The 27,192-nt window shown below is 34.5% G+C and overlaps 1 protein-coding gene across 1 annotated transcript; it reads right to left on the reverse strand.

Moving 5' to 3' along the window:
* Nucleotides 1–25,583, reverse strand: LOC118356610 (AP-1 complex subunit sigma-2-like). The gene is given in 7 exon segments (XM_035725874.1): nt 1–1,542; nt 2,371–2,379; nt 14,761–14,825; nt 14,828–14,897; nt 15,707–15,815; nt 23,547–23,725; nt 25,174–25,583. Coding segments are annotated over 7 exon segments (501 nt in total). The 5' UTR covers nt 25,195–25,583; the 3' UTR covers nt 1–1,494.
* Nucleotides 25,584–27,192: the final 1,609 nt, after the last annotated feature.

Genomic DNA, 27,192 nt, shown 5'->3' on the forward strand with positions numbered 1-27,192 from the left:
TATTGACTGAAAATAAATACATAGACGCACTTCTGGTAGCAAAGAATTCACATTTTTTAATGAACTTGATGTGTACACAAACGCCTTAAATCCCTACTTGTGTGTGCTTACAACAAACTCTACATTCAAATGGAAATGAGTATTTAACATTTTACTGAAAAAATTAAAATTCTTCTTTAGCAAACTCTCCCTAGCTTAAGTACTTTTGGAAACACATAAAAACAGAGAATGGTGAATGTTAAACATTACAACTAATTGGTAATGTGGCAAGACAATGCTACATAGACTGAGTATCAGCACAATCACAAGAATGATTAAATACCTCCAGAGCATATACAAGTCAAAGTGTAAACTGTGAAGATATGTTTACGTACATACAAGTATTTATAAAAATGACAGTGAAACAATTATAGAACTTTAAAAAATATAGGCACTACTGATGCTATTTTAGGTCATTCAACTCTTTCACTTGAAAGTTTTTTTTTTTAAGCCTTTTGATAACTAGCAAAGTGTCATATGCCACAGAAGGATACTGCCGTAAAGTATGCAGTACTTCTGTGTGGAGGGAAGCAATAGGAGGCAAAATAAATTTGACTGTAACAAGCACCCCCAAAGGAGCATTCATGCTTTAAACAATGACTTCTGTAACACTTTGTGGTAAGAACAATGTGCTTTGTCAAAACAGTGTTATGAAGAATTCCTGACAACCATTCTACTTTTTCGTGGAATGTCAAAACAGGTGATCAAATGATATAACCACAAAGAACCTTTCATAGTCCTATGTCCTTGCCATAGAAAGGAAGAAAAAAAGTACTGTTATGAAACAGCCTATCTTGCCCCAGGCTCAGAATCCTGAAGTGATAAATTTAGCATAAAATAACATTGTTCTAACAAAGTCACTTAAATTATGCGGAATTGGTTGTGTTGTAAGATACATAACTTCCAATAGGTCTTTCATATGTATACATATGTGAGTGTAATATATATATATATATATACATATATATATATATATATATGTACTTTTTAAGTCCTAGCAGAGTTAAAATTTCATTAATTTAATTTGCAACATGTCTACCAATATATACTGAAATGCTTCTTCGGTTTTTAGTTATTGTACCAGCTTTCACATTATAATTTCAGTTTCCTTTGCCAAAAACAGTAATGTAATAAATGCATATCACCTAACTTTTAAAAATATATATATAGGTGTGTCATTTAAGAGAACTGACTTTCAAACTAAAATATCCATAAAAGGTATCTTTTCTGTGCTCCATCAGAGTAATTCATATTTAAAGTAACTTATTTATTAGTTAACCAAAGTTCTCTCTGGGGAGCACAAAAAATGTTTCTGTGTAGATTTGAAGAAGTGGCATATGAAACAGTAACACTGACAAGACATCATTTAACACTATTAAGTAACTTTGACAATTACAGCAATGACCATCTACAGTGTGTGAAATGCCACAAGAAGTCATCAACAAGGGAGAAGAGTTATGTCAGTCCAATTTCTTCAAGAACACTACGTGGGGTTTCAGCTTTCTGTGGAGGGAAAATGTGAGACTAGTAAGGAGATCTAGAGAGGCTTAAAAGTGTGAAATTGACATGGCAGGTTGTACATGTTTTAGAGAATAAAGAAAGCAAAATGGGAAACAACCTTTAAAAAAACTCCTCAGGATTACAGGAGCTCTCTACTAGTGATAGCTAGTGGTTATTTAGTGTTTGGGGTCCAAAACACCTGGGATCACAGAAAAATTATTTTTAGCATTCTTTAAATACCTAATGATTACCTACCATACTAATAACACAAAATTGCAAACTGACCAGCAATTTCTGAAATCACTACTACTGACATATGCAGGAAAGAGAAACTGTTAAAACTAAACTCCTCTTCTCCAAATTGAAAGAAAAAAAAAGTGTTTCTTTCCATAAATCTTCAAAAGTTATTTTTTGTGCTGTTCTTGGGTCACATTTTTATAAAAATATACTTTTTAAAAAAATTCTGTTAAATTAATTATTCATAGGCAAACCTTCAAAAAGAGTTACTGCCTCAAGCCTTTCAAAAGCAACCAAAGGCAATGGTAGAGGCAAAATAGAGAAATAATGCTCTGGGACAAAAAAGGCGTATTTAACAATTGGTAGTCATTGTTAAATTTCCAAGAGGACAAAACAAAGCAGGAATATTAAGAAAAATTTTGAAAAATTTCTGCTGTGGCTGGTTTTGCACATTACAAAAAAAAGAAAAAGGTACCAAGTAAGTCAAATTTTAGATTTTACCACCGACAGTTTTGTAATTTAAAGGTGAACTGTACGTTAATGGAAGAAACAGTTTAATTTTATAATATCCATCAACTAAATACATAAACTTACTTTTGCATCCTAATCATGGTATAGCACAAAAAAAAGAAAATACAAATTATATAAAACCACAAATTGTTAAAACATTAGATTTAATGTGTTTAGAGCACTAAACATTGTAATCTTATTTATCTGCTTAACTGGATGGTCTGTTTCCTTATGTGGAAAACAAAAACAGTACTTACGTCATGCATTTAGATTATCAAATAAAATAATTCTAATAACTTACTGATAACATAAATAATTGATTAGCACATATTTTGTATTACATATTATATACAGAAAAGAAAGTATTATTAAAAATCATAAGGACTATACTGTATTTATTGAAAAAAATCCACCAATCAGACCTATACAGTTCAAACCCTTGTTGTTCAAGGATCTACTGTATATGTCCATAATATTAGACTTTAGGAAATAACTTTCAAAGCCCTCTTTTAGTGGTAAACCAGTTTGATTAACTTTTGAATTTACTGTTTAATTATAACTTACTTAAATCAGACATTAAATTCCCTAGATATAAACAATGAATTATTTGGTATTTTTCCTTTTATATTGAATGTGATGCATGTTTTAATAAAAGCACATACAATATTAAAAACCTGGTTTTAATATTCTATAATATAAAACCATAACTAGAAATCATTAACTATAAACACACTTAAACTATATTACAAAACCAAAACCATATTTTGGTAAAAATACTTAGTTAAACAGATGGATATATATTTTTTAAGCTTTTATTTATTTGAGAGATGAGAGAGAGAGAGGGAGAACGAGCAAAGCGAGGGGCAAAGGTAGAGGGAGAAGCAAGCTCCCTGAGCGCAACAAAGGGCTGGATCCCAGGACCCTGAGATCATGACCTGAGCTGAAGGCAGACACTTAACTGACTGAGCCATCCAGGTGCCCCAAAACAGATGATATTTTAACTCTATAAATAAAGTTAGTAATAATACCTTTAAAGTGATACTTACTACTAAGCAACATATATTGTATATTTTCTGACAGTTTTGAGATCCTAAAGAGAGACCGTTTAATACCATTATATAGCAAAATATGACTCAATGAATGAGGCATTAGAAATCCTTAAAATTGCTAAGAAATGTTTACCTTAAACATTATATAATGGAAAAATTAATTTTACTTGAATACTGTTTCCACATACTATTATTATGGGACGAAACTAAGTGATAACACATAAGCTCGTACAGAATGGATGTAACATAAAACCTACAACTTAAGTTTTAATGTTCTTAAATATATCAATTATTGGTTTGGAGACCAAACTACACTGTTGATTATGGCACTACTTATGCTAACCTAGTTTTCCAACTCCTCGTTTTCTTTAGTAAACATTTTAATAATTGCAGATTTTAATCTTACAAGGTTAACCAAAGATTAAAGTATTCAATCATAAAAAAAAATTTCATTATGATGAAATTCATGATGTTTCATCTTTAGAAACATATGCGTTTAAAAAGAAATATTCCTCAAATGTTCATAGGTCAAAATTTTTTTCAATAGGAAATATGTCAACTGTGGGCAGGAATAAGGTATATGAAGATCACACACATAATAAAAATAAAAAAGTAGGATTAGAGTTGCAGAGAGGGAAATATATACTTGTAAAAATACTAGATCTACACTGAGCTGAGTGTATCTTCATTCATAAGTAGGTTTTCATAAGTGTGTCAGCTCTTTATGTTTCTTTTAAAAAGATGACTAGTTATTTAGCACACCAGTTATTAGACTATTCATAATGTGGCAGAAAAAGAAATGGGCATGTTCTTACATAGAATACATTAAGTTGACATACAGTAAGACTTCTACAACACTTAGTGCACAGTAAAACAAAAACAAATTTTGCTGTTTTTTTTAATGATTGAATATTTAACTTTAAAAGAACGCTCAAGAATTCAGATTCATTTTACTATTTCTATCTTAATGTATATCATGATACTCATTCAAAATGACAACCTACCTTCCGCAAAACCATGAAGCATTTTATTAAAAATAATGGAAATATGTTCAGTATAGTCATCTGCTGAATACTGAGTTAACTGAAAATTCAATTAGAATAATCCACTCTGCCAGTTTATCAGGATTAAGTTAAGCAGGATCTTATTACTACTCCCTTCATGAAAATTACTACACTGTAATAATCATTACATCTTAATGTGATCATAAACTCCTACAGATCACCAAGGAAAATTTTTCCCAAGGAAAAGTAGTTTCTCATCAGCCATTTTAAATAGTAATGCAGATTTCTAACTATTAAACTCAGCTATGAACAACAACAAAAGCCAAAAGAATGACTTTGAAACTAAGGATATTACTTTAGGAAAATAAACAAAACACTCCACAGATTTTAAAGAATTCCCCAAACAGATGTGTTAGATGCCCAAGCCTACAAATTTAAAAACATGTCTCTCAATTCCACAGGAAAAAAGAACCACCTTTTTACTGTCCCTTATAAAGTCTATGGATGAAATTCTAGTAATACGAGAAACCCTTAACATTAGAGACAAAATTATGTACATTTTTTTTCTAGGCAGAGGGTCCTTGGCTCTTCCGAGTCATGCCCAAAATACCTGTAATACCCAAAGCTAAAACTATTAATTTTAAAAAGCAATGCATACTAAGTATTTTTAAAGTATTTCACTTTAATATTTAACCACAAACACTGAATACTTAAGGTATGAAATTATGTAAAGTACTCTAAAAAAATGTAGATACATTTCAACCTAAACTTACAAAACAATTAAATGGAGAAAAGCCAGTTAAATAGTAACCCTTAGTCCACTCCCCAACATTTTAAAGAGATATTTACCTTACCTCTTTTTTCCATTCCACTTGTAATGGAATGAAGCTGTAAGTTAAAATAAGTTAAACACAAACGCAATTCATTCTCTTACAAAAGATCTTACTTTCTGGGGGGAATCTATTTTTTAATCAATGCCATTAGTGATTCATATTATTTTATGAATAAATATTTTTCCAGTGAAATTCTGGATCTATTTCAATATTCTCTCTAGAAAAGTTGCATTATAAGCTCTGATGTTAACACATTAGGGCAAAATTTCCAATAAAAATACTAATTTACAGGGGAAAATTTCCAATAAAAATAATTAACAGGGCAAAATTCCCAATGAAAGTAACAATTTAATGAAATATTTGGGGCTATCTCTTGTGATACAATTAGACTTTTCAGGTAATATGAAAACATAAATGGCAAACCTGATAAAATTATAAATACAAATGGACTTCACAAATTGTACTAGTTTTTAAATTTTTAATCTGTGTTTCTGTGACTGGCTTATTTCATATATGCTAATGTCCTCAAGGTTAATGATGCTGTTCCATATTGAGAATTTCCTTCTTTTTTTAAGGTTAAATATTCCTTTGTATGTATATACCACATTTCCTTTATCCATTCATCTACTGATGAAAATTTAGGTTGCTTTCATATCTTAGCTATTGTGAAGAGTGCTTCTTTTTTGGATAGACACACAGAAGAGGGACTGCTGGATTATATGGTAGTTCTACTATTAATATTTTGAAGAACTTCCATACTATTTTACAAAGTAACTGTACATTTAGCATTCCCATTGAGTGTATAAGGGGTCCAATTTCCATATCTTCATCATCAGCTGTTAGATTCTGCTTTTTGTTACCAACCATCCTACCGCATATAAGGTGGTATGTCACTGTGCTTTTCAGTTCTGATGAGTGGTGGGATATTACGCATCTTTTCATACACTTGTTGGCCATTTGTATGTCTTCTTTTGAGAAATGTCTACCAAGTCCTTTGCCCATTTTTAAAATCAGTTTTTTGTTGAGTTGTTAAGAATTCTTGATATATTTTGGATATTAACTCATTATCCAGTCTCAAAATCCTAAAAGAGACTTATTATGAAAGAGAATAAACAACCCTGTATGAACACCTACAAAATGTGATAGTCTCAGCCAACCCTACAATTACATAGATGAGCAGATCTTTTTCTTTAGGCAAGGATTGATAATAAGCCAGAGTATTCCTTACAGGCAATAATCATTCTACTAAAATAAAAGATTAACATTAATTAGCTATGAAGGCCATTCTCCTTTATTAGGGAGAAAAATCCTCTTCATTGTAAGAGAAAACAACCTTAAAAGAAATCTCTGAAAGACTCGGCCAAAAATAAATACGTTAATGACATTTAAATATTTAAGATTGATTTTTAGTTAAATGATATATAAGCCCGACAATTAATCAACTCATTTTGTTCTCTCATGTATCAAGAAAATATAATGGGGTAAGTATAAATTTAGTATTCTGGGTCTTCATGACATTAATACATCTTGGGAGTAAAAAAAATAATAAGAAGAATTACGGAGTGATAGCAGCAAAATGGTAGCATAGGCAGTGCCAACCTGTCATTCCCTCAAAGAAACATCAAGAAACAAGCTGAACTATCAAAAACCAATCATTCTTCTATATACAGAAGAATGAAACTCGACCATTCTGTAAAACCATACACAAAGATAAACTCAAAATGGATGAAAGACCTCAATGTGAGACAGGAATTCATCGAAGTTCTAGAGGAGAACACAGGCAGTAACCTCTTTGACATCAGCCACAGCAAGTTCTTTCAAAACACGTCTCCAAAGGCAAGGGAAACAAAAGCGAAAATGAACTTTTGGGACTTCATCAAGATAAAAAGCTTCTGCACAGCAAAGGAAATTATCAAGAAGACCAAGAGGCAACCCACAGAATGGGAGAAGATATTTGTAAATGACACTACAGATAAAGGCTGGTATCCAAGATCTATATAGAACTTCTCAAACTCAACACCCAAAAAACAAATAATCAAGTCAAAAAATGGGCAGAAGACATGAACAGACACTTCTCCAAAGAAGACACATAAATGGCTAACAGACACATGAAAAAGTGTTCCTCGTTAGCCATCAGGGAAATTCAAATCAAACCACATCGAGATACCACCTTACACCAGTTAGAATGGCAAAAATTGACAAGGCAAGAAACAACAAATGTTTGAGAGGTTGTGGAGAAAGGGGAACCCTCTTACACTGTTGGTGGGAATGCAAGTTGGTACAGTCACTTTGGAAAACAGTGTGGAGGTTCCTCAAAAAATTAAAAATAGAGCTACCCTATGACCCAGCAATTGTTCTACTGGGTATTTACCCCAAAGACACAGATGTAGTGAAAAGAAGGGCCATATGCACCCAATGTTCATAGCAGCAATGTCCACAATAGCCAAACTGTGGAAAGAGCCCAGATGTCCTTCAACAGATGAATGGATAAAGAAGATGTGGTCCATCTATACAATGGAATATTACTCAGCCATCAGAAAGGATGAATACCCAACTTTTACATCAACATGGATGGGACTGGAGGAGATTATGCTAAGTGAAATAAGTCAAACAGAGAAAGTCAATTATCTTATGGATTCACTTATTTGTAGAACATAAGGAACAGCATGGAGGACATTAGGAGAAGGAAGGGAAAAATGAAGGGGGGAAATTGGAGGGAGAGATGAACCATGAGAGACGATGGACTCTGAGAAACAAACTGAGAGTTTCAGAGGGGAGGTGCGTGGGGGGAGGGGTTAGCCTGGTGATGGGTATTAAGGAGGACACGTACTGAATGGAACACTGGGTGTTATACAAAAACAGTGAATGGAGGATCACCACATCAAAAACTGATGATGTAGTGTATGGTGACTAACATAACATAAAAAAAAAAAAAAAAATTTTGTCAGGACACTGGAAACCAGTCAAGTTTACAGGAACTAAGTAAGTTCTGAATGAAGAAAAAGGTAACTTGAAAGTGGTAGGAAAGCTTTGTAGCATTTTCTATACTACCACCCACTCCCTATAGGCCACAGTGGCAGTTCTGAAGTACAGATAGGCATGCTTCTAGTGTAGGACCCTTCTGGCTCTGGAAGGAGCAAAGTAGAACTTCTTTGTAAAGTACTGTCTATATCTATACTAAACTGTGTGCAGGCTCTCTGAAGAATTCATGTAAGGCACTCAGTTCTTTCATGCAGCAAAAGGGCTTCCATGTAGACTTTGGACAAAAACAATATAAAGCAAATTAACCGCAGTGCTTGGGGCAAAAGTAAGACTTACAACTGACTACTTAAGGCCTTAAGGGAAAGCTATAGGAGATTCTTTGGGAAACTGAGACTTGCAAAAACAGAAGAGAAGGAAACATTTCCTAACTTATATTATGAAGCCACCATTATTCTGATCCAAAGCCAGATAAAGACATCTTGAGAGGGATAAAAGAGACAGTGAACTAGAAAGCTCCAGGCATTTGTCCTCCCATTATTACACCAATAAACAATAACACAAACCAAAGTATCACTGAGAACTCTAAGAGCCAGTTAGAAAATTGCAATTACCAAGCAAACACGGAAATAAGCAAAAGCTGAACTCAAATACTAAGAAATTTCATGACATCTTCACTTTACCCTTAACCTACATGTTTCCCCAGCAGGGCTAAAACCAGTAGTAACCCCAGTAGGAACAAAGCCACCCAATTTCTGGTCTTCCCTTGAGTTAGAAGAAAAAATGTGGAACTTGCTTGCAACATTCTGGTTTGTATGGGGCTACTCCATGAAATGGTATCTCCTCACCTTACTCAAAATGATGATGGGAAGAATGGCATAATTTGGATATCAAGTTGGAGGCTACTTAAAATAATGGCAGGTGCCATGGTGTGTGAGGAATTGTAGGGATGCTGCAGACCTATGGGTGCCTGCAGATTACAGACAAAGACATAGAATAGAAAGCGAGCTCAAAGAACTAGAGGAAGAGAGAGGGACAGAGAATCCCAGGCAGGTTCCGCACCCAATGCAGAGCCCAGGGCAGGGCTCAATCTCACAACCCTGGCATCATAACCTGGGCCGAAATCAAAAGTCGGACACTCAACCAACTGAGCCACCCAGGCATCCCCATTTACATTTTTCAAGTAATTACTTTGAGGAAAAGATACTATTGCCACTCTATGTGTTATCAGACTGAAGCTCAATAAGGAAATTTAGAGCTTGAACAATCATACTATGAGACAAGTGGACTTAAAAGACAAAGACAAGAATACTCCACCCAGCAACATCCGAATATGCATTCGTCTCCAGTGCACATGAGACCATATATTAGACCACCAAACAAGTCTTAATACATTTGAGATTATCTTTTCCTGTCACAGTGAATCAAACTAGAAATCAATAGCTGAAGAAAATCAGAAAAATCCACAAATAAATCCACAAAATTAAATGACATAATCCTAAATACCCAATGAGTCAAAGAGGAAATCAAAGAAATTAGAAACTATCTTTAGACGAAAAAAAATTATAACATGCAATGTTAAAATTCTAGGTTTTGCTATAAATTTCCATTAAAAAAGATAAAAGATCTCAAAACCAACACCTAAACTTACTCCTTACAGAACAGGAAAAGAACAAACTTAAACCCATAGTTAGCAGAAGGGAGAAAAATAGTAGATTTATAGCATAGATAAACAACAGGGAGGCTGGAAAAACAGAGAAAATCAAAGAAACCAAAAGTTTGGTCTCTGAAGAGACCAAAATTGACAACCCCTGAAACTAGTAATACAGTATATGTTAAGTAAGTTGAATTTAAATAAACAATTTAAAAGAACTGACAAATCTTTAACTAGATTGACTAAAAAACAGAAGATTCACATCCCTAAAATCAAATCAAAAAGGTCATTGTAACGATTTTTTATAAAAATAAAAAAAAGGATTGTAAGAGAATATTATGAACAACTGTGTGCCAACAAAACTGGATAACCAAATAAGATGTATATATTCCTAGAAACACAATCTATCAATGAGCTATAAGGAAATAAAAAACCTCAACAGATCCGTAGCTAATAAGACTGAATCAGGAATCAAAACTTCCCAACAAAGAAAAGCAAGCCCAGTACCTGAGTTACACCAAACATTTAAAGAAGAACTGACACCAATTCTCTTCAAACTCTTCAATAAAATTGAAAAGCAGAAAACACTCCCAAAATTATTCTACTAAGCCAGTATTACTTTGATACCAAGCCAAACAAAGGCAACTATAAGAAAAGCACAAATGAATATCCCTAAAAAATACTGATTTAAAAATCCTTAACAAGTTACTAACAAACACAATTCAAAGCAAAATAAAAAAAATTATATACCACCACCAAGTGCAATTTACTCCTAGAATATCAGGTTCATTCAACATATCAGTATCAATCAACATAAGAAGCCACACTAAAAGAAAGTCAGAGAAAAAAAACCACATACTCATCTCCACTGCTGCACAAAAAGCATGACAAATTTAATAATCTTTTATGATTTAAAAAAATTAACATTTCCGGAACAGAAGGATAATAAAGGGTATGTATGAAAAGTCCACACTCACATTCAGTGATGAAAAGTCTAAAAGCTTTTCCTCTAAGATCAGGAAAAAGATAAGGGTGTCCATTCTTTCCACTTTTATTCAACATAGTCCTTAAAGTCCTAACCAGAGCAATTAAAAAAGGAATAAAAAATATCCAAGTTAGAAAGAAAAAAGGAAAATTATGTCTGCTGTAACATGTATCTTATAGAAAAAGCCCTACAAAATCCACAAAAAAATCAAATCAATAAAGTCAGCAAAATGGCAAGATAAAAAAAATCAATATGCAAAAATCAGTCTTATTTCCACACATTGGAAATGAATATTTCAAAAGGAACTTAAAAAAACAATGCCATTGACAATAGCATCAGGAAAAGTAAAATATTTAGGAACAGACTAACCAAGAAGGAGGTAAAACACTTGTACACTGATAAATACAAAACATTGCTAAAAGAAATTAAACACAAATGGAAAAATATCCAGTGTTCACTAACTGAAGACTTACTAACATTGTTAAGATTAACTATACAAAGTCATCCACAGACTCAATGCAATCCCAATGGTGCTTTTGCAGAAATTGCAAAATCTATCTTAAAATTCATATAAAATCTCAAAGGACCAAACTATCTTCAAAAGCCAATCTTTAAAAGTGAAAACAACCTTGAAGAAGACCAAGGCTGGAGATCTCGTATTTCCTGATTTCAAAACTTAATATAAGGCTACCGTAATCAAAACAGTGTGGTTCTGGCTCTGGCATAAAAAGACATACAGACCAGTTAGATAGGACTGAGAACCCATAAATAAGCCTATCATACATCTGGGGCCAACTGATTTTTTGTATCAGTTTTATTAGTAATCTATTTATTATAAATTTTCTTAAACGCTGCGCTACATGCATTACAGAATGGGTATCACTTCCAAATGGTAAAATAATTCTGTCATATACACAGCTTGTAGGTAGCTTTCTTAGAAGCATCTGTATTACAAGTCTTTTTATTTCCCCAATTTTATTAAGATCTAATTGACATACATCACTGTATGAGATTCAGATGTGCAGCATAAAAGTTTGACTTACATGTATTGTGAAATGATTACCTAACATCCATCATCATTTAGATACAATAAAAAGAAATGGAAACAAAAATTTCTCCTTGTAATCATATACCATAGCGTCTACTCTCTTAACTTTCCTATATATCATACAGCAGTATTATAGTTATCATGCTTTACATTCTACCTCTAATAATTATTTATCTTATAAATGGAAGTTTGTACCTTTTGACCACCTTCCTCCAACTCCCCCTTCCCCCACCCCCAGTAAATACAAATCTGATCTCTGATCTCTTTTTCCATGATTTTTTCCCCGTAGAGTCCACATGTGAGATCTGTCTTTGTCTGACTTATTTTACTTAGCATATTGCCTCCGGTCCAGCCACACTGTCACCTATGACAGGATTTCCTCATTTTTTTATGACTGAATAATATTCCATTATACCTATCTATCTACTTATCCATCTATCTCACAATTTCTTTTACCATTCATCCATGCATTGATATTTAGGGTTGTATTTCTATGTTTTGACTACTGTAAATAGTGCTCCTATGTACATAGGGGTGCAGATAATTTTTCAAATTAAGTGTTTTCATTTTTTGGGGTATATTCCCAGAAGTAGCACTGCTGGATATAACAGTTCCAATTTTAATCTTTTAGGGAATAACCAAACTGTTTTTCATAGTGGCTATACCAAATTACAATGCCTCTAAAAGGGCACAATGGTTCCCTTCTCTTTACATCCTCACCAATATTTGTTATCTCTTATCTTTTTGATGATGATGGCCAGGCATAATATCTCATTGTTGTTTTGATTTGCATTTCCCTAATAATTAGTGATGTTGAACATCTTTTCATGTACCTGTTGGCCAACTGATTTTTTGAGAAGGGTGCCAAGAACACTAAATGATTAGAGAATGGTCTCCTCAATACATGTTGCTGGACTCATTGGATTTCCACATGAAAAACGAGATATGGACCCATTTCAACTTTTACTATATATAAAAATTATTTCAAAATGGACCACTGATATAAATGTAAGAGCTAAAACCTTAAACTCATAGAGCAAAACACAGGTGTAAACCTGATGACCTTGGATATGGCAACAGATCTACAGGTATAACACCACAATCATTACTAACAAAAGAAAGAGGATAAATTGCACTTTTCAAAATTAACACCTCTATGCAAAAAAGGATTTAATCAACAAGATCAAAAGCTAACATACAGAATGGGCAAAAACATCTGGAAATCATATACTTGACATACATTTAATACTTTCCTTCCTCTCTTCCTTCAAGAGACAGGGAGGGGTGGGAAAGGGGGAGAGAGAGAATCTCAAGCAGACTCCCCATTGAGCACAGAGCCCGACTTGGGGCTCAATCTCACAATCCTGAGGTGATGACTTGAGACAAAATCAAGAGTCAGATATTTAACTGACTGAGCCACCCAGGCACCCATAATTTTCATAATATATAAAAAACTATGGCAGTTTAACCACAAAAAGACAAACCAATTCAAAATGGCAAAGAACTTGGATAAGCATTTCTCCAAATAAGATATAAACTGAGAACAAGTACATGAAAAGATGTCCCAAATCATTAGTCATTATGGAAATACAAATCAAAAGTACAGGATAGTACTTCATACCTACTAGAATGGGTATAACAACAATACCACCACCACCAACAACAACAAAACAACTACTGGCAAGAGTGAGAACAGACTGAAAACCTTGTATTTTACTGGTGGAAAGCACTAATGGAGCAGCTACTGTGAAAAACAATTTGACTATTCTTCAATAAGTTAAACCAAGAATTACCGTGACTCACCAATTCTATTTTTAGGTATATACATACCCAAGAAAATTTAAAGCAGGCACAGACAGATACCTCTATACCCATGATAGTAGCATATTTTTCACAATATCCAAAAGGTGGAAATGATCGAAGTGTCCATCAATGGATGAATGGATGAATGGACACAGTATGACATGTAAATGCAACTGAATATTATTCAGCCATAATTCTGATGGTAAAACATGGTTGAAGCTTGAGGACATTATGCTAAGTGAAATAAGCCAGACACAAAACAATATGAAGTAGAACCGGAAAGAGGCAGAAAACAGCATAGAGATTACCGGGACTGGTAAAGGGTAGCAGGGAGATGAAACTACTATTTAATGGTTGAGTGTTGCAGTATGGGCATGATAAAAAGTTCTGGAAATGGAGAGTGATGATGGTTGCACAACACTGTGAATGTAATTAGTGAAACTGAATTATGCACTGCAAAACAGTTAAAATGGTAAATTTTATTTTACATATACCCTAAGAAAATAAAAAAGTTAAATTTTTAAAAAATACATGAATGGAGTATACCTGATTTACCAAATCCTAACAACTGTGAGAACTAATGGAAAAATATGAAGAAAATTGAGAAACACATTTCCTCAAAGGTGAAAAAAAGGGAAAAAAAACCCTAAGAAAACTCTAATCTGCTTTGCTACATTTACACTTATCAGGCATCAAATGAAAATAAGGACCAACTGGGAAAGAAATGCCAGGCTCAATTACCCAGCCTAAAAAAAGGAGGTTTTCTTAAGTAACTAAAACAATATATAATAAAGTTCTTGAAATATTAATGTTAACTGATTCTTTTTTTTCCCTTCTTAATGTAGTCTACCTACTAAAAACTCAGGCTGATATTCTGAGTGCTAAAAATAGGCACAGAGAGAACACTGACAGACCATTTTCAAAGTGAATAATATCCATTGATAATTGAGTTGATGTGACTGAACATGTGTTATAAGAAATAAATAGCCTGCACATGAACACTATATTCCACCTATGTTTCTGAGTACTTTCTGAAAGTATAAGGATGATGACCAAGACTTCTCTAGCAACAGCAAAACATGATAGTCCTAGTAAAGAAGACTAGTAGAAGTAGCTTACCTCCTGAAGTAGATCTGCCTGCTCAATTGCTTTTAGGACATTTTTCTTGGATGTTTCCTGAACTTCCCCCCTAAAAGAAACTCATCCAAAATAAAATAAGCCTTCTCAAAATTAAAGATGATATCAAGTTCACACACCTAAAAAGCAAAAATAGTAAGAATAATAATAATGTTAAACTAAAGGAAGCAAATTTTGCTTATATGCTATTAGGTGGTAAAATAAAACCTAACACAGTCAATCAATCTTAACTCCTTGTAAAATAGCAATTATACTAGTCAAAGCATCACCAACTTACCTTTCAAATTTGAAGTACCTGAAAACACAATGTCTACAAGCTAAATAATATTTGATTTTGCATGTTCCCAACAAAATTTTTCTACCTTCAAAACTATTGTTTCCGTACTTATTTAACAAGTAAATATAGCTGCTATTCAAATCTAAATTCCATACTAAACATTTTCAAAACAGTAAACTATTTGCAGTTGAACTTCCAATTCCAGTATCTTAAATCTTATTCTTAGTACTATAAATAAATGAATAGTTCTCTAGGTAAAAGGAATTTTTTTTATTGTGTTATGTTAATCACCATACATTACATCATTAGTTTTTGATGTACTGTTCCATGATTCATTGTTTGTGTTTAACACCCAGTGCTCCAAGCAGAACGTGCCCTCCTTAATACCCATCACCAGGCTAACCCATCCCCCTACGCCCCCTCCCCTCTAGAACCCTCAGTTTGTTTCTCAGAGTCCATAGTCTCTCATGGTTCTTCTCCCCTAGGTGAAAGGAATTTGAGTTAACTGACTACTCACACTTACAGGAAGCTGAGTCATTCTTTACCTCCCAGTAACAGTAGCATTTAAAGAGAATCCGTAAAACAAATGATAAACTCATCATGAAGGTTAAAAAAATACCATGGCATTCAATTTCTTACAATACTACTCACACTGCCAAAATATTTGTCAAGTAATTCCACATAACGATGAATTATTTCCAGAGTAATCAGTTCATTTTCCTGATCCTCAATAGCACAGCAAAAATACAAGCTAGCATATCTGTAACAAAATATAAATGTGGGATAAAATTTTACCCTGTACTTGTGTTTTCTAAATACATTTTTATACACTATTGTGAAAATCCCCAGACTTACAAATTTTCTTTCTTCTAATAGTCCAGATTACTTTTCTTCTAGACTAAAAAAATAATAAATGCTTCTAAGAGAAATTCCGAAAAATACACACAGGGAAAAAGAAGAAACATCATTCAATCACATAAACTAGAAAGGGTAACATTTTTTTTTTTTTTACAAGACAGAAGAAAGAGAAATTAAGGCTAACATATTTTTTTATACTTTCTTTCAGGCTCCTTTCTATGAGTATTTTAAAACACAGCTGATCCAGGGTTTTTTTTAATTTAAGGATTTTATTTATTTATTTGATAGAGCTCACAAGCAGGGGAGAGGGAGAGGGAGAGGCAGGCTCCCCACAGAGCAGGGAGCCCGATGTGGGGCTCGATCCCAGGATCATGACCTGAACCGAAGGCAGTTGCTTAACCAACTGAGCCACCCAGGTGACCCTGATCCAGGTTTTTTCTTGCGCTTACTTAATTAAAACAAAATACACTCCATGATTAGTTCAAAGGACAAGTAAGCAAAGAAGAAAATAGAGGATTTATTGAAGATACTGTCATTTGAAACACCACAATGACCCTAACCACAGAACAAGGCTTAGTTAAGTAAAGGGCCCAGGGTAAGTAATATAATAAAGATTTTTTCTCCCAGCTGTGAGCATTCACAGGGCTAGGATAACTTCACAGGCAGCTTTTACCCAAAGTGTTTAAATGCAAAATTATTGGCTGCACCAACAATGGGCAGGAGATAATAGCTGGGAGAAGCAATAGAGAGCAAAGCAGACCTAAAGGCTTGTGAGAGAGTGGGAAAGGAGACATGATGGGGAAAGAGAGTTTTTAAGATTCCTGAGGTATTTTGGGTAGTTTAGAACATCACATGTATGTCCATGGCTGGACACATACTCAGAAAAAGCCTGGACAGACACTAGAGAATATTTGAAGAAATGGCCAAAAACTTTCCAAATGTGATCAAAGAAATGAATTTACACATTCAATATTCTCTAGCAATTCCACACAGAAAAGTTCAAAGAGCTCTATACTGAAACAGACTATATTCAAATTGCCAAAGACAAAGACATATTCTTGAAAGCATCAAGAGGGAAGAAACTCACCAAGTACACAGATCCTCAATAATATTAAGTGCTGATTGTTATTCAGAAACTGTGGAAGCCAGCAGTGGTACTACATACGTAAAGTGCAAAAAGCAACAACAAGAACAACAGAGTCAACCAAGAAACTAGAGGATCCTGGTTACTAAAATCTGAAATAGAAGTGGGAACATTACTACTAACTTTCAGCAATGAAAAAGTATATCAGAACACTAAAAACAACTGAATACCAACAAATTAGACAATCTAGACAAAATGGAAAATTCAAAGGAATGCACAAAATGTCAAATGACTAAAGAAACAGAAAATCTGAATAAATTTCTAGCAAGTAAAGAGACTGAACTGGTAGGCAAAACCTCCCAACAATGAAATGCCCATGACCAGACTGCTTCAATGGTAAATCCTACTATATTTACAGAACAATTAATAACAATCTTTAAATTCTTCCCTAAAGAGAGAGGAGGAGGAATTTAACTTAGTTTGGGATGCAACCATTACCATGAAAGCAAAGCCAGATAAAGATTTCACAAGAAAACTAAAGATCAATTTCCTTTATAAATACAGATACAAAATTCCTCAACAGAATAACTGAATCCATCAACATGTTAAAAGGACTGTACATTATGACCACATATGGTTTCAAAAAATTCAAGGGTGGTCAACATACAGAAAAAAAATTGTTATAATACACTACAGTAAGAGAATGAATGAAAGATAATAACCACATAATCATTTCAAGTGATGCACAAAGCATCCAGCACCTTTTTATGATAAGTAATAGGCAAAGAACTCGAGTAGACTTTTCTCCACAGAAGATAAATGAATGACCAAAAAGCACAAGAAGATGCTCAATATCATTAGTCATTAAAAAAATGCAAACTGAAACCACAATATCACTTCACACTCACCAGGATGGCTATAATAAGGGAAAAAAGCAAATTAAGTATTGGCAAACTTATAGAGAAATTCAAACTCAGCTTGTACATTTATACATACAAATATTTTTTGAGGGGGTAGGGGCAGAGGGCAAAGGTGGAGGAGAATCCTCAAGGAGACTCTCTGCTGAGCACAGAGCCTGACATGGGTCTCCATCTCTTGACTCTGAGATCATGACCTGAGCTGAAACTAAGAATCTGACACAACCAAATGAGCCACCCAGGTGCCCCAGAACTCTTGTACATTTCTAGTAGGAATGTAAACTACTAGAGCCATCACAGAAATTTGGCATAACCTCAGAAGGATACACACAAAATTATCTTACAACTCAGCAATTCCACTCCTAGCTCGCTAAAGAACTGAGAACAGGTAGTCAAGAAAATACTTGTACATGAATGTTCATAGTAGCACTATTCATAATGGCCAAAAATTAGAAACAATTCGAATGTCAACCAACAGATGAATGAATAATCAATGTAGTAAATCCATACTATGGAATATTATGCATCATAAAAAGGACTGAATTATTGATATGTGCTATGGCATGGTCAAATCTTGAAAACATTATTTTAAATGAAAAAAGTAATATGCAAAAGGCCCATTTCACATGACTCCACTTACTTGAAATGTCCAGAAGAAGATAAACCTACCCTGACAGAAAAATTAAGGTCACAAGAGAAATGGACAGAAATAAATATGTAGTCACTGCTAATATGTGTGAAGTTTCTTTGGTGATGATGAAAATAGAGGTGATACAGCTGGGTGATAATTGCACAACTCTGTAAATACAGTAAAAATAATGAATAATGTAAGGATTAATGGTTTATGTGAATTTTATATCAACCTAGGAAAACACAATGGGATACCATTTTATACCTAATAGAATGGTTATAATAAAAAATGACAGATAACATCTGTTGGCCTAGGTGAGGAGAAATTGGAATCCTCACAACCTGTTACTAGAAATGTAAAATTGTACATACGCTTTGGAAAACAGTTTAGCAGTTCCTCAAAATGTTACTTTATGACCCAGGAATTCTACTCTTAGGTATAAACCTAAGAGAAATAAAAACTAGGTCTACAAAAAGTTTGTACACAAATGCTCACTTTACCTATAATACCCCCAAAGTAAACACAACTTAAATGTCCATCAACTAATTAATGCATAAAATGTTGCCTATCCATATAACAGAATATATGTAACAAGGAAAAGAAATGAAATACTAATACATGCTACAATAAATCTTTGAAAAGTAATGCTACGTTAAAGAAATCAGTGACATGTTTTACGATCACATGTTTTAGAAGTCCATTTACATGAAATGTGTGCAACAGGTAAATCTATAAGGCTGTACGTTGATTAGTTACATAAGGCAAGGGGGATGGATTTTGGGTAGTGTGGCAGCTAAAAGCTACATGGTTTTTGGGGAGAAGTACTGGAAATGTTCTAAATTGATCATACTGGATGCACAGCTCTGTGAATATACTAAATATATTAAAAGCCACCGTATTATACACTTTTGAATGACTGATTTATCTGATATGCTAGTTATATCTCAAAATTGTTAAAGAAAAAAACCCAGAGCAGTAAGAAATAATCTGCATTGTTTTTAACACAGCTTCTTTTAATTATTAGCTTTCAAAAACATATAGAAGTATCTATTCATATATTCAAAACACTTGACTTCTCCGTCAGCTAAATACCTATAGACTGACTGTCCATGAATATAGCTGAATGTCATACCCACTGGTATATTAATAAAAATTGTTTTGCTATTAAAGAAAATCTGTTCAGCAATATTCTTTAACAAATTCTCAAAATGATAATTTGGAAGTATGTTTATTTTATAGTAAATGTAAATTCAGCGCCTCTTCCCCCCAGCCCAAAAAAAAGCATTCAATATTCTGTCTTCAAGCAATCTTTAAGAACATTTTCTGTAGAGAGGAGGAAACAAAGGGAAAATGCTAGTGGTAGAAACGGAATAAAACTGAAGTCTCTACACTTTTCAATGTGTTGTTTTTTTTTTCAACTGTATTGTCCTTAGTCTCTTATCTTTCTTTCCCAAATAGGGAAAATCTGCATAAGAGATATTCAGGATAAGAATATGGATGAGACAGAACACAATGTATAAGTTAATGAAGATATAAAGACCACTTGTTGATGTGAACAGCAAAATATCAGAATTTCTCTGATGCTCAAAAGTAATTCTCTTGCTTAAAAGATCTTTCCTCTTCCAGCGGGGCTAGAGAAAACAAATCACCTGTTTATATCAACAAAAAATAGTTCATTAAGTAGTAGCATAAATGAGTCTTCAATACAAAACAGGGGGAGGGGATTTTAATAGGTACACTGATTACAAATGACACAAAACTTTTTCATGTGAATTTTCCCTCAATTCAAGTATCAATCACAATAGATTACATACTATAGCTATTAAAAGGAAGGGACAGGCTGATTGATATGTGTACTGCTTCTCCTTTCATCCATTTAACAGCCCTTTTACTTCAAATACAGGAACTTTGACTCATGGGACTTACTCTCTTGAAAGCACTTTCAAATCTTCCTCTTTTAACAGGGACTCCCTCTATGTATAAACAAGCTTAAGGTTCTCAATCCTTTTTGAAGCCCTATCTCCCAGTCCTAGGAGTATGGGTGGATACTACCTCTTCTTTTCTTTCATGGCAAAGTTCCCCCAAATAGTCTACATTTGCCTTTTAAATTTCTTCATTTCTTCACATTGCATTTCACTACATGGAGAGTTCTGCCTCTATTACTCTATTGAAAATGTTTTGGCAAAAGACATTCATGAAATGCCCCACTGTAAAATCTAATGGATTATTTCTTCATTTTAATTGGGAACTTTATCTGACATTTTGAGCCATATTTGAACTAGTAATCTTATTTTTAAATAAATTATCTTTTTGATTGTATACTAGAGGAACAGCCTTGCCCAAAAAGACATCTGGGTTCTAGAAGATTATCTCTAATATCTAACATCTTGCAATTCCCTGCCCGACGAGAGTATCTTTGTTTACCTGGAGGCATTGGGCGTACCACATAGTCTATGCTGAGAATCATTTACAGTGGGGGTTCTGGGCCACCATATATCAGCTGAAGTAGGCCATTCAGTTATGTTTATGTGACCAAGCAAACCCCAATAAAAACTGGTCACCACGACTTCCCTGGTTAGAATGTTTATATGTATTTTTAGACATTACAGCATAGAGAAGGTCACATAATTCCAGTGAGAGAAACCAGTCAGAAAGTTCAAGCCTGGAACTCTTCTGAACTGTATGCTACGGTCCTCTTTTCTTGGCTTATTGTAATCTGGATCCTTTCCCCGTAGTAACCATGAATATACTACTTTTCAATAAGTTTTGTGAATTATGATGAAATTAACTTAAAGTGAGTTATGAACCTGAGGGTAGCCTTAGAAAACCCTGATTTTATATCTGGTGTCAGATGTGAGGATAATCTTGGGGAGTCCAGGACTTTACACTGATTATATGCTCATTGTTTTTCGTTTTTATTCCACTCTGGAGGTTTTTTCTTTTATTCCTTTTGCCAAATGCTAAATGCTGCTAATTAACAATTTATATCAAAAATTTCAACATACTTTTCAGCATACTCACTCCATCAGAAAACTAAACACTGGCAAATGCAAGTCACACAGGCATCACAAACCACCTAAAAAATGAGCCAAGTTCTCCAGTTTATCATTTTCCTACTGAGCTGAACCAGAAATCACCCCTCTACCCTCCTTCATTCATTGCCTTCCCTACTTCTATGAATAACCAAGTCTTACAAAATTTACCTTTATTAGAACTTTCCTTTCCACCTGCTGAGGGCCACTGTCCTTGTTCAGGACCTCATTATAATATCTTCTTAAGTTATCTCTTAGGACTCAGTCTCAGAAGTATACAACTTCAATTATTTTCTTATTACAATAATCTTTTAAGAAATATAAATCTGATCGCTTATCTGTGAGGTCTTTTTATCTCTATGATTAAAATTTGACTTTTAGTGGCATGTCATTCACCCTTCAGACAAGACTCCTTGAATTTGAGGTTTGATCAACAGCAACAGATTTCTGAGAAACTCTATGCAGAAGACAGAAGCCAACTGAACAAAGGCACAGGCTCCCTATTCCTGACTTTACAATCGCAGCTCCACTTCTACTTGTTCTACTTATTAGGTTCTATCTTAACTAGGTATCTCCTAGCTCTAAATTTCTATGGTTTTCTATGATATTTTCTTAGTAAACACTAAAATAACACTGAATATTAAAAAAAAACAAAAATGATCAAATTCATTCTGTTAGAATATTTAAACTGTATGTTCTATAATCTCCATTTGTTCTGCCACCATTCCAACAAAGATATCACCAACCATATCGAGTGAAATAAATGAAAGCAGATAAAAAAAAATCAAACTTCTTTTTAATCCTCACAGCATCCATACCATTAGTTTCCTGCACATTTCCCATGTAAGAAACAATTTTTTACATACAGAAACTGTCTTGTCTTTACTTGAACTCATTAAGGTAGTTATTTATTTTTTTTTTAATTTTAACATTTTTTTGAAGACTTTATTTATTTGAGAGAGCGAGAATGAGAGAGAGAGAGACTACATGGGGGGGGAGGGTCAGAGGGAGAAGCAGACTCCCCACCGAGCAGGGAGCCCGATGCGGGACTCGATCCCGGGACTCCAGGATCATGACCTGAGCCGAAGGCAGCCGCCGAACCATTAAGGTAGTTATTTATCTTTAAATTAAAGAGCTTAAAGGGAACAGGAATGGGGAAGAAACAAAGTAAATATGGCCCAGATGTTCTATAAAAGAAATTACATTTCTTTTAACCTTCTCAGAAGAATCTTTAAAAATTCGTTCTAAATTTTTTAAAGCTTCAGATACTAATAAAGAATATGCTATTTCCAATAATAATTAAGATAGCATATTTTTGGTAACTTCAGTGTTAAGAGAAATCCATGAGATGGACTATGAGATCAAATTTTAAAGAAGTTATCCGTGGCAAAATTGATAATTATTCACACTTCTACCATTGCTTCATTTTACTTCAAATTAATAAACCTACCTAAAAACCAGATCCTGTACACAAACATAAGTTACAAAATAAATGTATTTAAACAACTAAATGACTGAACATCATATTTAAGATGTGTTTATAATTGAATAAGACTTGAAAATGAAGAAAAAAGCCTTATCAATATCAATCATTACAGAGTCATAAGGAGAGGTGGAGTGGAGTGGGAGAATGCATTATTACATTCTCTTATCTATTCTTACCTAAATTAAAGAACTGATGACTTAAAATATTGACCCTACATAATTTGCAAGAAAATGAGTTCACTGAATTTTTCTAGAAGGTAAACATGAACATTATTTGTAAACTGAGTTAAAACTATTCCCCTGCTTTTAAGATTTAATCTGGGTAATAAAAAAGTTATTTTAAAAAACAAAGTTTCTACCTAAATAGGTTTATCAAAAATTTTACTATTTATAAATGTTCGTCCTCAAAAGTCTACAATTTCCACACTACAAATGACCTAACATTTGATTCTACTTCCAAATTTCTGATAAATAAAAATTATACCTTTTGTAAACAATCTTCAGATCTCGCCACTCAAGAAAGCTGCACATTTTAGGTTTACGTGCTAAAACAGTTTGAACAATTTCCCTTGTGATTTTTTTCTTCTCTCTGTCTGATAGTGAGACATACCATTTCTGCAGTCGAAGCTTTCCCTGACGACTAAAAAGCAACATAAACTGCATCTGTTAAGATAAATAAAACCAAAGTTACATTTGATGACTTCATTCAGTAAAGTTAAGATTACAAAATAAAAGGCCTTTGAAGAAAATGAAAATAGATAATTCTTGTAGAAAAAAATCTTCCCAACCTACTTTGGTCTGCTTAAATCCGGAAAGAAATGAATGGGGAAAAGAGAAAAGCATTGCCTGTTGCAGTCAACTTTGCAACTTAAAAAACTATTTTCTATCTTTTCTGTACATTCCATACTCTATTTAAACAAAAGAGAACTGTATACATCAATTAGTTAGACAAATTTAAAAGAAAAAGAGACCCACAATTTTTGACACTTGGGTCTTTCCACTTCCAGAAAGAATCATTTAGACTTTCATTTAGAATGCTTTCTTCAGTTAATGCTAGCTAGCATATTTTAAGCAAACATTAAAAATCTAAAATCAATGAAAAAACCCAAATGTACATACAGGTTTTTCTTGAAAAGCTAATTTTTAGGTACCTTTTCTCATCTCACTTTAAAAAAAAAATCCAAAAAATATGCATACAATAAAGAACTGAGTTGATGCAATATAAAAGTATATAAGCCTTTAAAAGGCAAAAGATATAAATTTGGAAGCATTACACAAAATTCTTCATTGAAAATAATAAATAGCAGCTTCTACAGATGGAGTGGGTGTTGAAATCTAGCAAATTTATAAAATATTTCGTTTATATTTATTTAGAATCTAGAAAGCAATCTGATTTATCTTCATGGTTAGTTTTTGAAGAAAGCCTGTTGTAATTCAACTGGTTGTACCAACTGCAAACAGAAAGTGATAGTTCTACAAAGATTAAAGGCAGAATTTACGTAGGTAATCTTTTTTTTTCATTTGCTGAAATTTCTCTTTATTTAAAAAAAATAAAATTCAAGCCTGATATTAATATTTGCCACACTATCTTAGATTTGAATAAGGGTGAATTAGACAACCAGAATAGAAAAAGAATGACTCCTAAATCGCAAAGCTACTAAGAAATCCGAAGATTTCCACATAATCCAAGAAACATTAAGCAAACATTTGGAAATTTATGAAGCGACATTAAGTATTGTCTTAACGATCCAACCCATTTTATTTCACTGAAAATGATTCATTAGCACAAACTACAAACATTCGTATACATCAACTCGCTTCCTAATATTGTACACAGCAGCTCTGAAAAGGAACAACAAATAAGTGTCACTAGGCAATATACAAATGCAAACTGGCTACCGGAATTCGGAAAAGAATGGAGCCTAAATTCGTGGATATTGAAACAGAAGTGAGGGTGCGGATTTGCTTTGGAAAGGTAGGGTATGCACCTAAGACTGCTTGTAGGGTACCGGTATTCCGCACCTCCACACCAACCCCAGCTATTCTTTATAGGAGTAATAACTTACTCTTCTTTAAATATACATTTTCTCCTAGAATGGACAGGTACTTACTTGCAACATACAAGTATTCATAACCCGCCTTGTTAAAAAGCAATGCTTTTATTACTCTGCCGAAAACGACAGCATACCGGAACTCTGATTTTGGTATTAAACACACCGGCTCGACCAAGACGCTGGGCCGCCGTCCAACTCTCCTCGACGGGTCGTCTCCTATGCTTCACCAATGATGGACGCCAGGGGAGATGATAGGCAAGGTGCACAATAAAGGCATCAGCCGACAGCGTCCCTGTTCGCGAGCCCCTCCCAAATATGACCCACGAAATTTAATGATTCCAGAACCAAAGATAACGGGTTAGGCCACACCGCATCAGTCACTGGCTTCCACATCCCCCGGGGTGACGCGGATGGAAAAGGTGCTCAACACTCGTTTACGGCCCCCGACGCCCCAGTCGCCCCCCAGGACTTACGGCGGCCGCGGGCCGCGGGCTCTCCGTAACTTGTTCTGCCGCACCCGCGGCAGTTGAGGGGAAGCCCCTGTCGCCAAGCTGTGGAAGAGAAGCAGTGTTGCTGTCAGGAGCGGACCCAGTTGGCGGAAGGAAGGCTTTGGCAGCCAGGAGAAGGCGGGCCTACAAACCCGCCCCAAGGACCGGATGAGAGAAGGGCCGGAGTTGTGTCGAACGGAGGGGAGCACCGCACTACATGCGGGACGCAGCTCCGCTGTCCCCAATGGCTCGGGAGCCTGCGCACGGACCTCACAATCCGAGGAATCCGGAATGACAAGGAGGCATGTCCCGGAAACAGCTTTGGGGGAGGGCGCCTGCGCACTTCTTTCTAAGGAGACCCAGAGGGAATTTGTCCTAGTTCAAGTGGAAGGTTTTCGTACCTTTGCAAGTGAAGAGACAGTTTCAAGGCCGGGTAATTCTCCGTGCCCCCAAAAGACTAGCAGCTTATCCCCGATGGAATGGTAGGAGAGAGGGCGCTGTTATCCTGGGTGAAAGAACTCAGATCTTTCGTGTAGTTAGTGCCGGCATTAGAAGTGTCTTTTGCAAGTTTTTCTGCTACAAAACTGCCTGAAACTAAAAATGGGAAGCCCCCTCCGACCCGTGTGTACTGCTGTACGTTTTGCACGTGAGACAAAACGTCTTCTATGGATGGCTTCGCCCGTCCTGCCTGGTGACGGACTGGTCTCTACTGACAACCCAAACAGCGGCTTTTCTCGGCGGTAAATCCCATTCCTTTCTGCACTGGACACGGCCATGCTGGCTTTCAGTCCAACTTGGAGGTGAATCCAGACACTGTAAAACTCTGTCCAAACATTGTAAAACTCTCTTTTTCACCCACTTCCCATTTCTCTCTATGTACCACATCATTTTGACCATTCATTTTATAACCTCAGCCTCCTACACTATTTGGAAAAAACTTTAAAAAATCAGTTGACTGACAAGGACCATGAAATTAATAGACTTGTTAAAACCCATAATGCTCAGCATAGTGCCTTTTACCTAATGGGTGCTCTTTTTTTCTTTTTTCTCTCTTCTTTTTTAATGGAAAAATGTGTGATCCCTCAAGTCTAACTTGTCTTATACACATGAAGAAAGGGGAGCCTTATATACACATGAGGTTTCCCATGTGGAATGCTAATTACCCATCAATGCTTCTTAAAAAGGAAGCAAAAAGCTGACCTTGTTGGCCCATAAACTTTTTGTTGAATATCCCAAAAATAAATTAGAATTTTTTTCAAAACTAGATCCTTTTTCAATTAAGCATTTAATTCTAATTACAGTATAATGAATATTTAGTGTTATATTAGTTTCAGGTGTACTATATAGCAATTGAACAATTCTATACATTAGTAGATGTTCATTCATCATCATAAGTTTACTTATATTTAAGGGAGTGAATTACAAGTAATTCTTTTTTTACGCATTTATTTTATTTTCAGTATAGTAACAACTAGTGTTTTATTAGTTTCAGATTACAATATACTGATTTAACCATTCTGTGCATTACTTAGTGCTCATCATAAGTCCTTTAATCCCCATCACCTATTTCATCCATCCTCCCACTGAC

Source organism: Zalophus californianus, chromosome Y (genome assembly GCF_009762305.2).
Source record: "Zalophus californianus isolate mZalCal1 chromosome Y, mZalCal1.pri.v2, whole genome shotgun sequence".
NCBI lineage: Eukaryota > Metazoa > Chordata > Mammalia > Carnivora > Otariidae > Zalophus > Zalophus californianus.